At 34.7% G+C, this 20,564-nt stretch overlaps 1 protein-coding gene across 5 annotated transcripts in view; it reads left to right on the top strand.

Annotated features, from left to right (window-relative positions):
• The window catches only part of Tbc1d5 (TBC1 domain family member 5), a 429,722-nt gene that overhangs the window by 157,447 nt on the left and 251,711 nt on the right, over positions 1–20,564 (top strand). For all 5 annotated transcript variants that reach the window (XR_007595848.1, XM_050165069.1, XM_050165070.1 and 2 more), the window contains one exon: positions 5,391–5,522. Coding sequence is in view for 4 of the 5 variants with exons in the window: in XM_050165069.1 (XP_050021026.1) it covers positions 5,426–5,522 (97 nt within the window). In the remaining variant the exon portion in view is untranslated. The remainder of the gene's footprint in view (positions 1–5,390; positions 5,523–20,564) is intronic.

Raw genomic sequence — 20,564 nt, 5'->3', positions numbered from 1 at the left:
TGGACTTTCCACAGGGCAAGGAACCCTGACTGCCCCTCAGACTGAAGAGGGAGGGGGAGAGGAGTGGGGGGGGGGGGGAGAGGAGTGGGTGGAGGGGGGAAAAGGGAGACGGGGAGGGAAATGGGAGGCGGGGAGGAGGCGGAAATTTTTTTTTTTCAATAAAAAAATTATATTTAAAAAAATACTGTTTTCAACGAGAAATTTTCCTTCAGCTACTACCATCTCTAACTTAAAAAGGTGGTTTTTTTCTCTCTTTTGTACAATATTTATGTGAAATATTCAGTTGTTTTGCCTTTTAAATATGAAAATAAAACTTCTAAAGTTATGACGGAGAAGCTTTCCATTAGAACCAATACGTCATATTTTAGGTTAAATACACATCATAGTGAAGATACGCTACCTATGACACATACTTATTTTTGATGTCTTCTTCCTGTTTGTTGTAAAATTTTGAGGTATTTTGTTGAATCTCTTGTGGGTTTTTCTTTTTTCTTGAAGGAATACCACTTTGTGTTTTCAGTGCTTGATTTAATTATTTTTTAGTTTGAATTAGTCAGGAATTCAAATGAATGAATAATGTTTAAGTTCACGTAAAATATGTTTGTCTTTAGAATAACATAATTCAGAATATTAATTATAACTAAGTATAACAAGCAGTGAAGAACTGAATACAAGCTAGAGCAAGCAAAATTTCAGTCAGTGAAAATAGATTAGTTTATTTGAATTTCTGTTTATATGATGCTATTTTAAAAAATCACATGCTATTCAATATATTACAGGTAGTATTGTACTGAGACATTGCTATCAACTGAAACTTTTAATTAAAATAGTGTTTGTTTTATACAAAAATACTGTAATGTTTTTAATATACTTTAAATCCCAACCATCATGACTTTCGAAATAGCCATTGTATTGTAAGTTTTATATTAGTGTATAAAAGTTTTCAGAGAGATACTTTCATATTTAGATTTAATATTGTAAGAACCAGACTTCTAAAAACAGTACACCTGCCTTTCGGATTAATTTTAGATTATGAATGAGAATTACAGCCTAATTTGTCAGCTCATTTTACTAGGATAGCTTTCAAAGTCGTATAGTAATACCAGTCTCAAGGTTTTTAATTTTGAGTTTTACATGAATAAAAATTGTAAGCTAGAAATAATAACAAAGAAAATATGTATCTTTTCTGAGATATTAGAATGTATGTTGCTATGCTTCTACAATTTATAAAAGCATGATTACTTTGGCTTATTTAAAACCAAGGATATTTTTATTAGAATTTAGAGCCTGATTAGCATCTTTTAAGGGAACTAAAGTCTATCAATTACTGACTTAAGTTTTTATTTTCTAAGAGACATGTTTTTCAGCTATTCATATTTTCTTCCACAAAGAAGCTAGATGATTAGGTTGTCGCAATATAATATTCATGTCAGAATTTGTAAATGAAATTTAAGGTATAATGGAACATTGAATATGTAATTTTTTAAAACCCATCAAACAAATAAGCAATTTTAAGGGCTTTTTCTTTTATAGTCTGATATTATTGATAAATAATTCACCCAGGACAATGATTTAAATGAATATAGACACATTTGTTAAATGATCTTTAATAATAAACTTTGCTTCATAATAAACTTTTTCAGGTACCTTTAATGAAACACCAATTGGGAAATTCCTAGTAAATTGATTTCACATTTAAAACCAACATTTCCATTTTTACAGGGTTATCCCAGTAGCAATAATAGATATTCTTAACTTTTTTATTCTAAAAGCTACAATCATCCTTTATATCTTAAACAAGCAATAGAAACGAAGGCAACAACTTTTAGTTACTTTTGAATTAGATTAGTATTTAAATCTTTAATTAAAACAAAATGAAGAACATCATCTATACTGTTTATCAGTAGATTACTTGAAAGTAACTTATTATTAGTCTGCAGGTTTACTCTGTTTAATTATAAATACTCTGCAGTGTCTCAGTTTTTATCTATAAACATAAATTATGATATATTGCATTCTTCATTTGTAAAGAATGATTGTAGATTACTATCTTTATGAATAGTTAACTTTAGATTCTGACTTTTCACTATTACCATAGATCTGTCAAGTTCTAGACCTGATTCTCAACCCTCCTAATGCTTTTTCTCCATGTTCCTCATGCTGTGGTGACACCCACATTGCTACTTCATAACTGTGATTTTGGTACTGTCATCAATTGTAATGTAAATATAAAATATGCAGGATAATGTGATATGTGACCCCTACTGGGAGTCGAGACTTAGAGGTTGCAAATCACTTTTCTAAAGGATTATAACTGAGGCCAATTTTATTGAACCATTTCTGGAATTTTAACCTTCTCTAAGGAATGAAAAAATTTTTAATTGTTTTTTAGCATCTTGAATAGGTATGAATATCATGTTTTTCAGATGTAGGACTCTCTCTATATTATCTGTGCTGGTCTGCAACCTTCCCCTGCGTATTTGGGACAGAAGAAACATACTGTTATGGACCCCGGCTGATGCTTTCTGACCCCTATTTCTGAAACAGAATCTATTGTAATCTGGGCATGAGCTACCACATTGAATTTGTTTAGTGTTGGAATTTGAACTCTGGGCTTCATACCTTTTAGGCAAACACAATGCCATCTGAGCTACTTTGCTTTCTAAAACAAACTTTGATCTCAGTTTAATATCTATTTTTTCAGAAAGTTTAAAATCCCTAAAATTCATTCATTTGTATTTTTAAAGTTTGTAAGAGTAGTTTTACAGTTCTATAAAAATAAGAAGGTGAAGTAATATGACTATGAGAGCCAGCTTAGATGGACTATTGAGGAGGTTTAACAGCTCAGAATAGATGACATGTTCACATTTTACTTCTATTGTTTTTAGTAATATAGAAAGAGAATATGAATCTTGCTTTAAAATACCCATGTTCTAAATATAAATTTGAAATCTATTTAAATAATGTACTCCATGGTAGTGATTATTTACAACTTTGCATTATTTGCCAATATGTGCAAGTAAGAAGATCTCACACCATCCTGGATAACTGTTGTCTGTCTCGACAAAACAGAGCCAGGATGAAGGATGATGCTTCAGTTATTCATCGGCTCCTTCCTCTCCTTCTTTTATAATTGGTTTGTCTTGAGCTTCGGGGAAAAAACAGAGTATGTTCAAATTCTGGCTTTAATACTATATGATGCTGGAGAGATGGCTCAGAGATTAAGAGCACTGGTACTCTTCCTCAGGCCTGGTATTCAATTCCCAGTACCCACATATGCTCCCAAACTTCTATAATTCCAGGGCCAGGGGATCCAGTACCCATGTATGCATGCAGATAAAGCACATGCATACACAAATTAATGAATGAATGAATTAACACTTACTATGTTGCTGAGTAAGTTTACTTTGATTTCTCGGGTGAAATATCAGTAGAGATGAAGAGGTGTCACTAGGTTGCAGGGAGAACCAAGAGTGGCACAATGTTTCCCATATATTCGGGGTTTTAGATGTTAACTAATAATACCTGCTGGTCATATTTTAGTCTACAGTAGAGGACTTTGTCTTCATTTGTTTGTAAACTTGAATTCAACCATTTGATTCTCTTTTATACTATAACATCCTCTGTATTTTGTTATCCTGTTTTTGGCTTCTATTCTCCTAAATTCCTTCTATATGAGTTTATTGATTTGACTATACATTAGTAAACTGTGACAACTATCTTAGATACATGAGGTTGTTTTTTTGGTTTTAGGAAATCCTGCTTCATGTTCCCTATCTAGTTTGCCTCTCTGTCACTGTGATAACATATGACATAAAGCAGTTTGGGGATGGAAGAGTTTATAACATCTTATCAGTTAGACTCCTTCCTCAAGGGAGGCCACTGCAGGAGCCCAGACACAAACCTAGAGTCAGGAACTGAAGCAGAGTATGGAAGAACACTGATGTCTGACTTGCTCCCCCATGGCTTGCTCCGCTTGCTTTCTGGTTTCCACCCTAGAACCGTCGGCATAATCTCCCATAAATGTGTGAGTCTTTCCATACCAGTCAATCAAGTAAACTCCCCTCAGGTGTGCTCTCATGGTCTTTGAGACTGCTCCATTATTGATGCCCCTCCTCCAAGTGACTTTAGTTTGTCAGGGTCACAGAATCAACCAGTACTTTCACTACATGTTTTCTGTTTTCCCTAACTTTCTACTAGTTTTGGTTTAGGCATAATTGCAAGGGAGTAGGGCTTATAGACACTGGATTGTCATTGTGGGTGAGCAATGGAGCTGAATTGTTCTGACAAAAATCAGAAAAGCCACAGGGATATTTTACAAGGTAAGGATTTTAGAGCTAAAACAGACAGAATAGAGGCTCATTTTAAATTGCAGAAAGGTTAATAAGGATCTGTGTAGTTGTGTCTCTGAAGCCTGCTCCATATTTAAACATTAAATCTTGCCATATTAACTTTTTTCTTATTTATTAGATATCATTTTCATTGGACTTGCTTACTCACTAAATTTTCTCAGTTTCTCTCATTTTATACTCCTACTGCCCTTGAAATTAAAATATGTGATACTTACATAATTTTGAATAAAAATTGATGAAAGTATTATATAAATTGATGAATTGGTTACATAAATTGTGATAAACATATAATGTAGTAATAGAGATCCATTAAAAATTGCAATTTAGACACAAGGACAGCACTCATGGTAATTTAATAATTATGTAATTTATTAATAGTTCTATATATCAGTATGATTTACTTGGTTGTTCACATGGAAAATATGTACTCTAAATGTCCATAGTAAAGACATGCTTAAGTATGATACAATACAATATTAGCAATGCTTTTTCTTAATAATAATATTATGAGTAATTTTCGTTGGTATATTTTTTATATTTTGAATGTCCTAATTAATGTGTATAGTTTTTTTTTTTTTTTTTTTTTTTTAGACCAGGTTTCTAGAATTAGCTCTTGTAGTCCAGGCTGGTCCTGAACTCACGGAGATCTGCCTGCCTCCGCCTTCCAAGTGCTGGAATTAAAGGTGTGTGCCACTACCACCCCGCTGTGTATAGCTTTCTAAAACAAATATTATCAATATGAGATTCCAAAAACTTTCAGATAAGCTGTTTATATAAATTTCACTAAAAATAAATGTGAGCCCACATCAAAATAAAGGTTATAAACGAAGTCTAGATTTTTTTGGAAGCATTGTTGGCATGGAATTTTTTGACTCTTTTTTTTGTTCTTTTTTTACAAGTGTACTAATAGACCCTTGTAGCCTACAGAAAACTTGTTGATGCCTACCGTGCTCTTTTAATAATTTCATTCTGCCTAGTATTCCTTCCCAATTACATAAGAAAAAATTAATCTTTTTTTTTTTTTGGATTTTCACCTAGGTAATTACTTTTGGTGACTGTCTCCTCTTTATGCAATGTATCAGTCCATATCTGAAACCAGACACCCTCTGCAGTCAGAAGAACAGGAAGTAGGCATTGACCCCTTGTCCCGCTATTCACATAGGTCTGGAGGTAAGTTTTGTGTGCAAATGCTATTTGCATATGCTGGGAACTTAACAGTCCACACTATAAATGTCATCCTTTCTATGAAGTTAATCAGAACATTTTGCTAGGTATGTATAGAATCTTCTTGATGCTAATAAACATCAGAAATAGTTCCCTTTTATTGAAGGTAGAATGTGTATTAGCAAAAGTTATAATATTCTTGACAGTGCCTTTAGTATATACATTTTTTTAAAATACAAAATGCCCTTTGTAAAACACGTTTTGAAGAATCATAAACTGTTGGTATTGACTTTTCAGTTAATCTACCCCTTGTCCCCACCCCCTCTCACACACACATTAAATTCTGCTAAATTCTAAGGTGAAATTTTGGTAGTGTTTCACATATTTTTTTTTGTAAAAAATTGAAATTGTATCACACTCTTATAGATATGTGCAATAAAATTGTTCAATTGTAGATTATTGAAAGTTGTTCATTATTGATATTTTACTATTTAAAGTGCTTCAAATATGTGTGTGTGTGTGTGTGTGTCAGAATTAAATATTATTTTTCCATATTTACCTAATGGTAGACTTGCTGAAGAACATAAGTTTATAAAAATTTTGAAGCCTTATTCTTATGCTTTAGTAGTTCATTGAACACTTAATATAGTTCCTTGCTCAAGTTACTAATTTTATTTTTTCACTCATGAAATGTATATATCAAGGTTATAAGATCTATTTTAAATCAATTTGTTAAGATCTGCCATGACATTTTGGTAATTTTAAAAAACTGACTTCTATAATGGTTACTTCAATAGAACAAAGACTCTTTATGAAGCTTGTTTATTTGTCTGTTTTGATGGTGTGTGTGTGTGTGTGTGTGTGTGTGTGTGTGTGTGTGTAAGACTCTTTAATGCTTTATACACACTATAAATGCCATTGATATTTTTTGCTAAAAATAGCACCTTTTGCCCTTCAAAATTATTTTGCATTTTTACTTTTTGTTACATCAGGACCTAAAAAGACTGCTGTTTACATTGTGGTAATATGAAAATTCATGTGTACTGTTTTAGTGGAAGTGTGTCAATATGATGTTAGAAAGCCTCAAAGCTTTTATGCTGATGTTTCCCTAAATTTATACCTGTAAGTATTTGTAATTCCATAAATACTCTAAAAGGGAATATATATTTTTATTAGAAGTATACATAATAATTTTGCCAGTACTTTTCGGAATATTTCTTGTTTATATGCTTGTTTGAGAAGATCATTTTCTGTTGTGTTTTAAGTGAATATTTTTCTCTGGGCTATTTCATTAAATATTGAACATTTTTTTTAACCTGGTTAAAAACATTTTAAGTTAATTTTATCTTTTATTGTTTAAAAGAATGTGTAGTTAGTTACCTTTACTGAAAGGGATTTTCATTTATACCCTAGCCTAACATTTCTGTGACATACCAAGTTATTAGGACTGAATTGATGTTTTAAAGTGCCATTAATTCATTTACCCCAAATGTTCATTAACAATGTAAATGTATGCTGATGTTCTATGAGACAAGGAAGTGACTAATGACTCTTCCAACTAACAACACTTAAAATGAATAGAAACTTTAGATAGCTAATCTTGAAGTAATCAAGACCCTCATTCAGCTTGGCATCTCTGTATGCTCTAAAACAGCTGTCAACTGTTAAAAATATATACAAAACACACAGACATGCAGGCACATAAGGAAAGAAAGATATGTAAATATCTGTTTTTCTAAGCCATAAAGGTTACTAACCATAGTGAGTTTTGTGTGTTGTATATGTAAACATTGTACATCAAGTACCTATTTGATCATCTTAAGTTTTCATTTTGCACACACACAAAAAATTATGTATTATATTTTCTTGAGGTTGTCATATTTACTTGATTAATCATCACCTTTGTAGTTTAATTTGTGTCTTGCATTGAGATTTTTGAAGGATTTTGAAGGTTTTTGCACATTTCTGCAGTAGACTGTATGGGTAAAGCACCCATTTGAATTAGTAGTTTTCTTCCTGGACTCATCTGCAATTAAAAACAACCGTGTTAGCAATTCCACTAGTAAAGCATTCTTCTATTTTATCAAATCTGAGTCCATTTGTAAAGAAACAGTACTGTTAAATGATTTTGAGCATTCTTTTAAAATTTGGCAAAAATAAAAAAATAAAAATTAAAAAAATTACAGAATTAAACAAATTCAACATAAATAAAAGCAACACACCTTAAAATAATATTTCACAACACTGAATGGCCTCTTGAGCATATATAACACATCAAAGCCTGCCTCTACAGCAAAACATTTCCTCCAACAAGACCATACCTACTCCAGCAGGCTACACTGCCAAATAGTGCCACTTTGGGGGCTATTTTTTTTTTCAAACTATCACAAATGCCATTCACAAAAGCCTCAATAAAATAAAAAATTTAAAACAAAAAAAAATGGGATTAGAAAAAGAAAGCTACATATTTTATTTTCACTGCAGAAGAAAAGAACTGCCCCAAAATATGTGTGACACCTTAGAGCATATTTTCATATTAATTACACTTTTGATTTCATTTTTCTAAATGTTAAATACTATAGAAATATATTATGGGATATTTGTGCCTTGGCATGTTTTCTCATATGTTTAAATTACCGCCTTAAATTCAAGAGTCTTTGCTCAAAGAATAATGATTGCTCACATACCCATAATTCCACAGAAAACAATACATAGATTTTCTTTTTGGTTTTCAAAATTATTTGTCCTTACCATATGACTTTAAATGATAACTCACCTGAAAATGGTTATTTTTAACTGAGCCTTGTAATCTCATTATATAGCCCTGTCTGGACAGGAACTCACTATGTAGGCAAGGTGAGTGGTCTTGAACCCACAGTGAGATGTCTGCTTCTTCCTGCTGAGTGTTGGGGTTAAAGTCATGTTTACTATTAAACAGAAAGCATGTAGACCATGTACCTAGTATTAGCTTATTTATATAAAATATTTATTGAAAGTTTAGTATCTAGGGAAAGCATATTGAACAGTAAATTGTTCCTTTTATAAAATTTACATTTAAAAATATAATTTTATTATTTGAGGATTTCATTCAATGTGTTTTGATCATACTCAGCTCTTCTTTTCTCTCACTAACTCCAGTACTACACCTCTCCAACCCCCCAACTTTGTGTCTTTTTTTCTTTTTTTCGTCAGTTTGTGCTGCTCATAAACTTGTGGATGTGATGCCATCCGCTGCATCTTTGTGGACATACCAAGGTCCATGCCCTTAAAGAAAAGGGATTCTCTCAGCAGCTAGCTGCCTCCCATGTTGACAGTGTTGGTCTTGTGTGTCTTACCGAATGATGTAATCCAGACCCAGAGAGACAGTGGTCTCATGTTCTCACCCATATGTGGACATTAGTATCAAATCTTTATGTTTGTGTTTCTAACATGCAAGAAACAGAAAATTCTAACCTGTGGGATTCAGAAAACTCGAGCCATTGGTGGGGAGTGATCTTAATGGAGAGTATAGTAGAATGTGAGTGTATGAAAGGAAAAGGGAAGATAAAAGTGCGGGAGGGTTCTGTAAGTAGAGGAAAGAGAAAAAGTCACATGGAGACCTGCTACTTTAAGAGCTTTACGTATCATTTTAAAGAATTTCATGGGAGTTACCCTATAGGGGATAATGTTCCTCCCTGAAGCCAGAGGTTGGTAAATACAAAAAGCAGTGTCAGGTGTGGTATACCTCCTCTCAATTTAGATGCCCCAGAGACCCCAAACATTACAGGCTATTGACATGCTTCTTTGATTGATTGGTTGGTTGGTTTGGTGTTTTGTTTTGTTTTGTTTGGTTAGGTTGGTTTTTCAGACAGGGTTTCTTTGTGTAACCCTGGCTGACCTAGAACGAGCTCTGTAGATCTCTTGGTTGCCCATCAGAAGTCACATTTTACTCTTCGAGAGATAATAAACATTGACAAATTAAGTACAGAAATACAGGGGATAAAATCAGTGCTAACAATTAAAATAGGATAGTATTGCAATGAGGATTTAAAATTGTCAGGAGTCCTCTAAGAAACTGAAGATTTTGCTCTATGTGAATGACAGAATTCCAGGCATGTAAAGATGGTATCTGTGGGAGGAGTTTTTACTAAGTAAGTCCCCAGGAAAGGAGTAAACTTGATAGGAAGGGAGCTTTCTATTTACTTCGCACCAAGGCTAACTATAATAAAATGACATAGAATAGGCTAGGTTAGGGTACTTGTAAACCTGGCCAAGAAAGGTAGATTCATTTTGTATAAACTGAGAATTATTAAATGGTTATCTAATATACTGTTATGTCGGTGGACCCTATAAGTTCTTCGTGGGGGTCATTTAGCCTTCTGATTTTATGGCATTAAGTGATGGCTCTGTTATTATTTTAGAATATCTTTAAAATGTGTTTTCATATTGCTGTCTTCCAAAGGAATATGTTTATTTCCTCAAAATTTTAATAACTTAGTTTGAGCAGTTTAATGGTGAAATAGGTTTTGTTAGTAAGGGAATAAATGATACTATGATATTTCACATGTATCTGAAGATTTTTTTGTATGATTCATTATGTAGCATGTAACCATATTATTAAAACATAATGAGTGTATGCAATCTAGCTAGACCTTTCATGTTGTTCCGAGGTGTGCATACGAGGATATGTACACTTGCACACGTGAACTTGTACATCTGCAAGTTTTATTTGGAGCAAGGAGGGCATGTAATCATTATTTTCCTCCTGCTGATGTAAGGGAAAATTCATTCCTCTAGGAAATATTAGAAGAATGTGTTTAATGCTCTTCAATTTAATTTGCTAGTATCACAATTAATACAATTAGGGTCACTTTAAATGAAACTATTAGCAAATTGACTAATTTACTTTAACAATGTCAATGTGTTCTCACAATTACTTTTGCTTTAATTAGTGTACAAGCTATTATTTAGTAGCATACTTCACATAGAAAAATGCAGTAATGAATTCTTACCTCTATTAAAGAAAAACTTTTAATGGCCTAACTAATTTTTATACAAGAGCTGTTAACTATAAAGTATTGGAAGACACACTGAAAATCAGAAAGCAAAGCTTGCAAAAATGTAAATGAAACATTTCTTGGTAGTTTTCAGGCTTGCCATTTTATGTCCTATTTATCATTGTGTTGATAGTATTAAAAAGTTGTTAATAATTGTTAGGGCAAGGAACGTGTCCCGGACAGCCTTAGTAGTGTTGAGTTTAATTTTGTCTTTGCTTTCTTTTGCTGTAGCATTTCAATTTAAGAATATAATAAAGTCACTTTCACTTAACTACCTTAGTGGAGGAGAATTTATATGTTTGTACAATATAAAATAGGCAAAATAATTCTCAAAAGGACTTTGGCTTTATATACTAATCTGGGTATTTTCTTACTTTAGAATTAAGTCTTGAATTCTGAAAAAGTTTTTTTGGAAGGACATACAAAGTAGTTTACCACTCCTGTGAGTCTCTTAAAAAAATACTTAATTTTGTTTATGGATATGGTGTGTTTCTGTGTAAGTGTATGGCACATATACATAGGTATCCAAAGCACTATTAGATTCCTTGGATCTGTAACTACAGGGAGTTGTGAGCTACCTGATCTACCTGCTGGGAGTGAACTCAGGTCCTTTGGACGAGCAGCATATTCATAAATAGATAGGATCCATATCACTGAATATAATAATTTTATATTGAGACTCTTTGGTCTAGTTTAATCAATTCACTAAATTTCTGCTACTTTAGGTGTCTATCCTTTTTGGCCCGTTACTAAGAGAAAAATTTATAAAGATACAAATTTAAAAATAGAGCATATGTAATAGGTAATTGGGTATTACATATTTAATGAAAAATGTGAGACTCTTGGAGGATGCACAGAGTGAAAAGTTAATTACATCTCATTCCCTCGAGATTCAGAACTGTCTTTTTTTTACTTTCTGTCAGCTTCCATACTCTCACTAGAAACTCTCTCTTTCCTTCCGTCCTGTGCCCACCCCACTTCCACAGCTCTACTTTTTCTTTCCTTCCTCCTTTTCCCCATTACAAATGGTATTCACAATAGATTTAAATAGAGAAACATGTTGCAAGGAGGGCGCTTGTTGTTTCCCAGCTGCCTGGCTGGCTTAGACCCGAAATAATCACACAGAAACTGTATTAATTAAATCACTGCTTGGCCCATTAACTCTAGCTTCTTATTGGCTCTTAAATCTTAATTTAACCCATTTCTATTAATCTATGTATCGCCACGTGGCTGTGGCTTACCTACTAAAGTCCCATCCTGCTCCAGAGGGTTACATGGCTTCTCTCTTACTCTGCCCTCCTTCTCCCAGCATTCAGCCTAGCTTTCCCTGCCTACCTAAGTTCTGCCCTGCCATAGGTCCAAACCGTTTCTTTATTCATTAATGGTATTCACTGCACACACAAGTGACTGCCACATCAGAAACAGATTCCTTTTATTAAAGCATTAATTGGTCTTCTCTCAACCCTTGCTAGTTTTTGTACTATTTATTTACTTTTGAAACAGGGTCTCACTATGGGATCCTGACTGGCCTGAGACTCTCCTTGTAAACCAGCCAGGCTTCAAACTCACAAGTGTGTTTTCTTTCTCTGCCTCCAGAGTGCCAGAATTAGAGGCATGAACTAGCATATCTTGCTTGTAGTTTTTATTCTTAACATTCTCTGTGTTTCCTGAAAATTGTCTTGTACCTTTTTTAAATAATGTCATTTGCATTTGAAATGTTTGATCTTTCTTGTAAGTCAAGATCAGTTTACCTTGTGTCAGAGCTACACCATTTCAGAAGCAATTCCCAAGCCTGTACTATATCCCTTGCTGTTTGGATTGACTAAAAGAACACCCTAGAAGACCACTACATCTATCTAATCACTTTTCAACAATAAGACATGCCTTCACTTTAAAGTTCAGTGTGTTTCCAGAATAGTCAATATATTGTTGAAAGAGTAAGAAGAAACTAAAAATGGATGAGCAGAAGAGGAACCAAAGTCACTGCTTTACTGGATATGTCATCACCCGTTGTCAGAAACTAGAGAAGAAGGTACAATACAGTTCACAAACCATAGTGTTCATTTTTGTCTTCCAGCAAACCAACATCAGCTCTCAGTATATCAGAGGCCCTTAAGTTCTTTGATCTTGTAATCGAACCTTAGGTTTTTTGTTTTTACTGTTTTTCCCAATTATGACATCAGGTTTCATTCTGAAAAGTAATGTTCCACATCAATTTGTAATGAAGTAGTATTGCATCCCTTACTCTTTGTGTCTTTTGGGATAAACTGTAAAGGGAAGGCTTAGACATCAAGAGTGGAACTCGACCTTTGGTTCTTTAAGTAATTCCAGTCAGGGAAAATATGGACAATATGTTCACATAAGAGGGACATTTTCTTTTTTCTTATTTTAATTTTATTTATTATTTTTAAAAGAAAATAAACTTTTTTTAATTATGCCTACCCATCCAAATTCCCACTCCTTCCCCTCCTCCCATTCCTTCCACTTACACCCCCACCAAACCCCCATCCACTCCTCAGAAAGGGTAAGGCACATTGCTTTGGGGAAGGTCCAAGGCCCTCCCTAGTCTCTCTAGGCTGAGCAAGGTATCCATCCAAAGAGAACAGGTTCCCAAAAAGCCAGTACAAGCAGTAGGGATAAATCTTTGTGCCACTGCCAGTGGCCATGCAATTTTCAATCACATTCAGAGGGACTTGTTTGGTCCTATGCTTGTGCCTTCCCAGTCCAGCTGTGTTGGTGAGCTCCCATTAGCCCAGGTAGACTGTTTCAGTCGGTGCCCTCATCATTGTCTTGACCTCTTTGTATATTCTCACTCCTCCCACTTCTCAACTGGACTTTGGGAGCTCAATCCAGTGCTCCAATGTGGGTCTCTGCCTCTGTTTCCATCAGTTGCTAGATGAAGGTTCTATAGTGACATTTAAGATAGTCATCAATCTGACTATAGGGCAAGGCCAGTTTAGGCACCCTCTCCTCTATTGCTTAGGGTCTTAGCTGGGGTCATCCTTGTGGATTCCTGGGTATTTCTCTAGAGCCAGGTTTCTTGCTAACCCCATAATGGCTGAGGGACATTTTCTTCAACCATTCATTTTGAGAGAAACTCAAGGGATAAAATTATGATTTTAAAACAGTTATTTTTGCATAAGTTCTTAATAGTTACTATGGTTTTATTTAACATATAATATGACAAACTGATACAAAGGCAATGTTTATTAGCTCTTAGGTTAAATTATTTTTAATGTAGTTGTCAGGCATAATATAATTAAATATTTAGTAATGAAAATTTAACTTTATATTAAAATTAAGATCACAAGTAATTTGGTAACATATTAAAAATAAATCTTTTGATAAACTTCCAAAGTTATATATTCAATACTTGATATTTTTGTGTATTCTATTTTTAATTATTTAGGAATGATTAGTTTGAAATATGTGTGTGTGTTAATACTGTATAGCAATATATGATGCTGTAAAATAACATAATTATTTGCATATATCAATAAAAATTTAAAATTTGAAAAGTCAATGAACTTTAATAAGAGCAGAAATTTGGGTTATTGCCTAATCGTTGAAATGTGCAGTTCTGAGTCTTGTTTTTACGTCAGAGTCACGGCATATATGTTGGGAGACAAAAGAGAATAGTTGTCATTTAATATGTTTTAGAGTTCAATCTATGAAAATAATTGAGATTAAATGTAGAGTTTTCCAGAAAATGTTGGGAGATGAGAGGCTCAGTTTATGTAAAAAGATCCTTAAAGAATGGTTTTGAGTTGCATCATTGATTCAAAATTGAAATTCTTATTTATAATGTAATTTTAGAGGTAATATTATATTACAATTCTTTCAGAAGACTAATAGGTACTTTCTTATGAAAAAGAGATTTCATTTATTCAGATACCAGTTTTAAGGAGAAGTGATGAAACATTTACAAGCTTGGTAAATTTTGCCATTTAAACATATGCATGCCATGCACACTTACACACACATTGGGTGTATATTTATGCACAATCTGGCCTTTTAACAAAGAAAAATAAGATTATGTTTGGGCTGCCACTGATAGGAAAAAACAGCTGAGACTTTAATGAACACCATACTGAGGGCATGTAGGACATAAGGCAAATTAAGTAGGTTACAAACTGCACATCTTCTATTTCGATACAGAGATCTCCCCAGTCCTGACAATTAGTTGGACAGGCAAAGCAGGCAGATAGACAGAAACAGAAGGAGATCATTTGTATCAATTTGAGAAACAGATAGTAATGAAAGAAAATTGCCACACAGCTCTTTCCTGGTGAAGATGTTCTTCCTGTTTTCACCAAAAATAAACTCATTTGGTTAAATACAACCTCTTTTTTATTTACAAATAAAGACCAAAAATAGTTTTATTGTTGTTTTGTGTTTTAGAAAAGATGTTCTGGACACTTAAAGAAATTTTAGTCTTAGTAATGTGATAGCATTGTTTAAACTCTAAATATGAATTTTCTGTTCTGGAAAACCCTTTCAAAGTATAGGAGTTTTAGCTGTGGAAACCTAAATACATTAATGATGACAAAGAAGTTCCAGAATGAGGCAACCTTCCCTTTGTTTCTTTTGTAACATTTCTTGGTGAAACAAACACAAATGTTGCAGGGCATTTTAATTTGCCCCTGTAACTGAATAATTCTTTGTTATTATTCACGTCATTTTTAATTATATTTCTATTATTTAAAGAAAACTGGGAAACATTTACATATTTGCTTTTAGCTTATGTATTACATTCTAAAATGTGTTACTCATGTTTAGGGTTTGAACTTTTTTTTTCTACTAAATCAAGTCCTTTTCAGCTTTCAAAGAAAGTATATATTCCAAGATCATTTACTTTGTATCTTAAAACATAAAAAAAAGGAATGATTTGTTTGCCAAAAAAGAAACAGTTGAAATATTTTCAGGTCATACTTTTTTCAGCCTTATGATGATTTGGATTGTTACATTTTTGAACTATTATTTTGATGGGAATTTTGATTTTCTCTTTATGTGTTTTCTCTGTGTTGTGTGTGGCATATGGGAATGTGTGTATATAAGCAGGTAGACATGCCCATGTCCTTGCATGTGGAGAGTAGAGGATGACTTTGTGTTCCTCTCTTTGTTCCTTCTGCCTAATTCTCCCACCAACTGGACCTGGAGCTCATGGTTGAGGTTAGCCTGGCGGATCTCCCGGTCTTCATCTCTGTGGTTATAGGTGCATACTGCCTTCCAGAGCTTTGGATGTGGGCCCTAAGGGTTTGAGCTTAGGTTTGCTTGCTTGCACAGAAGTTGCTGTTACCTACTGACCTGTCTCCTCCTTCCTCAGAATTTAATTTAAAAAATTATATTTGCTTCAGAAAAGGTTTGTGGTACAGTTTGAGACATTAGTCTATAAATGACTTTTTTTTTTTTTTTTTTTGGTTTTTCGAGACAGGGTTTCTCTGTAGCTTTGGTGCCCGTCCTGGAACTAGCTCTTGTAGACCAGGCTGGTCTCGAACTCCCAGAGATCCGCCTGCCTCTGCCTCCCGAGTGCTGGGATTAAAGGCCTGCGCCACCACCGCCCGGCTATAATTGACTTTTTGTTTGATCTTCTAAGAAGGAAATAAGAGGGAAGTCTTTTTAATGCGTTATTATATAGTACTTTAAAATAGAACTTTGTAAATTTTAGTATTTTTTCATGGAATGTTTCCTGAAGTACACCTTTCAATATTTTACACTTTTAGTTTATAGATGTTTGCACAACGGCTTTTATGAGTTCAGTGTCTTAAAAGAAGTAATACATGTTTGGCATATATGTGACACTATTATTTCATGCTATCAGTAAATAGTGTATTAGTTATCTTTGCTCATTTTCACACATTTTCTGAACTAAATAAAAGAAAGTGATAAGAATTTACTCTGGGGCTAGCTCTGGCTGCTCTTCCAGAGGACTTAGGTTCAATATCTAGCACCCAATTGGCAGTTCACAACCATCCTTAATTCCAGTTTCAGAAGATCTGACATCCTCACACAGAGTACATGCAGTCAAAACAGCAATACACATAAAATAAAAATAACGAGTAAATAAAAGAAAGAATTTGTTCTGACTCATGGCAAAATAAGTCATACAGCGTTCTCTTTGTTGGATTTGTTTCTGTGTCAATATCATGGCTGAATATTAAATGAGTGACTGAGCCACAGTTTCATTTCCTACCAAACCACTTACCATTAAGTTTCAGGAGAGAGTCAGCACTTTATGAGAACAAAAAGTGTCAGGTTTCAGGAGGCTTACAGTAACTGTTGCCACCTGTCAAGGTAATTAAGTGAGGGGTAGTGGTACATGCCATTCATCCCAGCACTCTGAATACAAAGGTAGGTTAGTTTGAGGCTAGCCTGGTCTACCAAAGTATCTGTGAGTTTGAGGTAGGCCTGGCCCACATAGTGTCAGGACAGCCAAACCTATGATTTGAGACCCTGGCTAAAACAAACAAACAGCCAATAGTTATCATTACATTCAGTGAGGAAAAATAGAAGTTTTCTAGTATCTAACAGGCTATGGACTGACTGACTACCTGCTACTGACCCAAGATAGGTACAAACATAGCTCAATACAAATTGTAAATTTGCACATTATTATATTTGGTAAAATTGTTTTTAATGACTTGGTTGTACATTTTTAAACTTTGCAAATGACAATTTATCATTGCATTTTCAGAAGGCTTGATGTGCTTTCTAGAACAAGAGAAGGATGCCTCTTTACCTCTTTCTTTCATCCTTGAAAGACCCAGATCTACTCAGGCAGAATTTGATGCCCTTTTGGTTTTGAAGACTGAAAAAGATGAAGGCAAATTATCCTTGTTTATAGATGGCATGGCTGTTGATAGCTGTTGAAGTGAGAGTGTCCTCCACAGACTCATGCATTTGAATGCTTGGTACCTAGTTGATCTGTTTGGAGATCCTATGCAGGTGTGTCCTTGCTGGAATATGTAATCAATGTGGGCAGGTTAATGTACTTAAAGTTGCACACCACCCCCGTTTGCTCTCTTTGCTTTGTGCTTGTGATTGAGATGAGCTCTCAGCTTCCTGTTCCTGCCACCATGTCTGCTGCTTGCTGCCATACCTTCCTGCCACAATGGGCTCTAATCACTAGAGAACACTAAACCCAGATAACCCTTTGTTCTCTCAGCTGCCTTGGCTGAGGTGTTCTATCACAGCAACAGATAAGTGACTAATATTCATATATTGAGAGATCACCAGAAACTCCACACACATTAAAAACCTTACAAACTAATGTGGGAATTTATCAAAGTTGCATGTACAAAATTTAACATGGATACACCAGTAACATCTTTATTTAGCTAATTAAACAAAATACCAAGGATTGCATTTAGCTGGGTGGTGATGGCACTTTTATCCTTTAATCCCAGCACTCAGGAGACAGAGACAGGCTGATCTTTGTGAGTTTGAGGCCACCCTGATCTACAGAGCTAGTTTCAGGACAGGCTCTAAAGTACAGAGAAACCCTGCCTTTAAAAAAATAATTTTAAATAGCTACACACCAGTAGCCCAAGCCATGTTTAAACAAATAGAAGAGCACAGATGAGAGTCCATTTTACATATATGACAAAGCTATCATAATCTAAGCATCATTGGATTTCATAAACATAGCCAGAAAGTGCTAGACATATAGCTTAGTGAGTGAAGTGCCTGTAAGAGGACTTGGGTTTGATTTCCTAAACCCATGTTAAGGGGAAACAAAATCCCAACAAGATATTCCATGCTTTGTGCTTATAATCATCCTGCCAGAGAAGTGGAGAAAGAGGGATTCCTGTGGCCCATTATCCAGTCAGACTGGCATACTCGACAGTTCCAGACACTCAGAAACACATAGGGTTGATGGTGCTTGACAACCGAAGAATGGACATTTAAGGTTTACCTTCTGGTTTCTGCATACATACCTATACAGACATGTGCACTCACACACATATGAATCCACAAAAATAGCCATGTGGATATGCTCGATTGTTTTATATCCATGTGACACAAGCTAGAGACATCTGATAGGAAGGAACCACATTTTTGACAACTCTATAAGATCAGGCTATTGGTAGGCTGATAGGGCCTTTTCTTAATTAGTGATTGATGGATGAGAGCCCTGCCCTTTGTGGGTGGGGCCAATCCAGTGCTGGTTCTTGGTTTTATAAGAAAGCAAGCTAAGCAAGCCCTCAGGAGCAAACCAGTGAGAAGCACTCCTTCATGGCTTTTAAATCAGTTTCTCCCTTTAGTTTCCTGCTGTTTGAGTTCATGTCCTGACTTCCTTCAGTGATGAACAGTGCTGTGCAAGCCAAATAAACCCTTTCCTCCGCAAGTTGCTTTGGTCATGGTGTTTCATCACAACAACAGTAGCCCTAACTAAGACAGAGCAGGCAAGTGAAACAAACTAAGAGAGTTTGGCATTAAAAGCACACACCTGCAACCAACTATTTTTCAACAGATGCCAGGGAGTCGATGGCCGTTAATATAACGGGCAGAAACTATTTCAAAAAAGAAAATGAAAACACATTTAAAATCAGCATTTGATTTGACATAGTTTTTTTTTTCTTTTTTTTTTTTTTTAAAGCATTCACACAGTGGCCAAGAGGTATGGCAAAATGTTCGACATCATCAGTCCTCAGGGAAAGGGAAGTCAAAACTGCAATAGAAAAACCTCATGAAAATGGTTTTATCAATAAACATTAAACATGGCAATCCAGATTAGTAAATGTGACTGCTTCACCAAGAAAGGTACTAAGCCACATGGCTAACACATACAAGAATTATGGGCTAAAATAAGTTATAAGAGCTAATAAGAAACCTGAGATACTAGACAAACCAGTTTATAAAGAAAAAATTCTACCATTCTGACATGGATAAACCTGAAGATTATGTTGTTAAAGCAAGGAAGCCAGACACTAAAATGAGAGTACACCTGGTCATACTGATATAAGGGTATAAGGGATCTAAAAAAAAAAAAAAAAGTTCTCAAAGCGGTTCGCTTGAAGACAATAGCTAAGATGAGGACTGCATAAGCTAAACTCTAGGTAGATAGAAACAAGAGGATGTGATGTGTGATTGCACTACTAATGACTTGATCAAGAATACGTGTATATTTTTAAAGATAGAGTAACGGTTTTTGAGGTTTTCCTTATAAATATTTCACATTATTTATGAGCATATACATAAGTATAACAGTTCACCATTTGAAGGCATAAGTCACAAACAATCCCACACCAGTTTGGAATTATGATTAATAAAATGGTTATTTTTTAAGGGGGAAAATCTTACAGCTCACCGTCCCAGACAACAACCCTCTGCACAATCAGGCTAGCGGAGGGCAGTAGCAGCTTTTTTAAAGAGAGAGAGACCACGCCCCAATGGGCTGGTATCTCCTCAGCAGCTATTGGCTAAAGGAGTGGAAGGAGCTCCCGCAACACCTCCCCCTTTTGTTTAAGTAAGAGAGTTCTAAACCTACTATGAAATTATATACAGTAAGTACAAATATCATATTCTAACTAGCTTAAGTCTTGTATAATAAATAACTTGGGCAAGTCATGAGAGGAAAATAACTACATTTATATAGTCTTCAACCCCATTGAAGATCTGAACTTCCAACAAATCACAGAGACAACTAGCTACCTGGGCAATCACCCAAGGTCACGTTTGCAGTGTTGAACCACCAACTTTGGCTTAGGTCTAGTGTAACTGACATACCATTTTCAAAGGCAAGAAACTTTTCAAACCTATCTTACCCTGTCTCGGCAGGCTATGACAATCCTGTTTTATCCATTACGGATACTCTGTATCTCTGTCAGTGGTTGAGGTATGGGCATTTGTTTGCCCAAAGGTCAGTTCTGCCAAGAAGAAAGGCTCCAGGTGGAGTGTCTTTGGTGCTCAACATTCTCTCGGGAATAGATCGGTGTTGCTAAGAGCAATTGTGTCTCACTACCACAAAACTGAGTTAGATTAAAGGCCATTTTCTTCAGCTCTTTGAAGA

The sequence above is a fragment of the Alexandromys fortis genome, unplaced genomic scaffold, assembly GCF_014885135.2.
Source record: "Alexandromys fortis isolate MF-2015 unplaced genomic scaffold, M_Fortis_MF-2015_v1.1 scaffold_121, whole genome shotgun sequence".
Lineage (NCBI taxonomy): Eukaryota > Metazoa > Chordata > Mammalia > Rodentia > Cricetidae > Alexandromys > Alexandromys fortis.
Note: the sequence above shows the minus strand (reverse complement) of the source record. Positions and strands in the feature narration are given on the sequence as shown.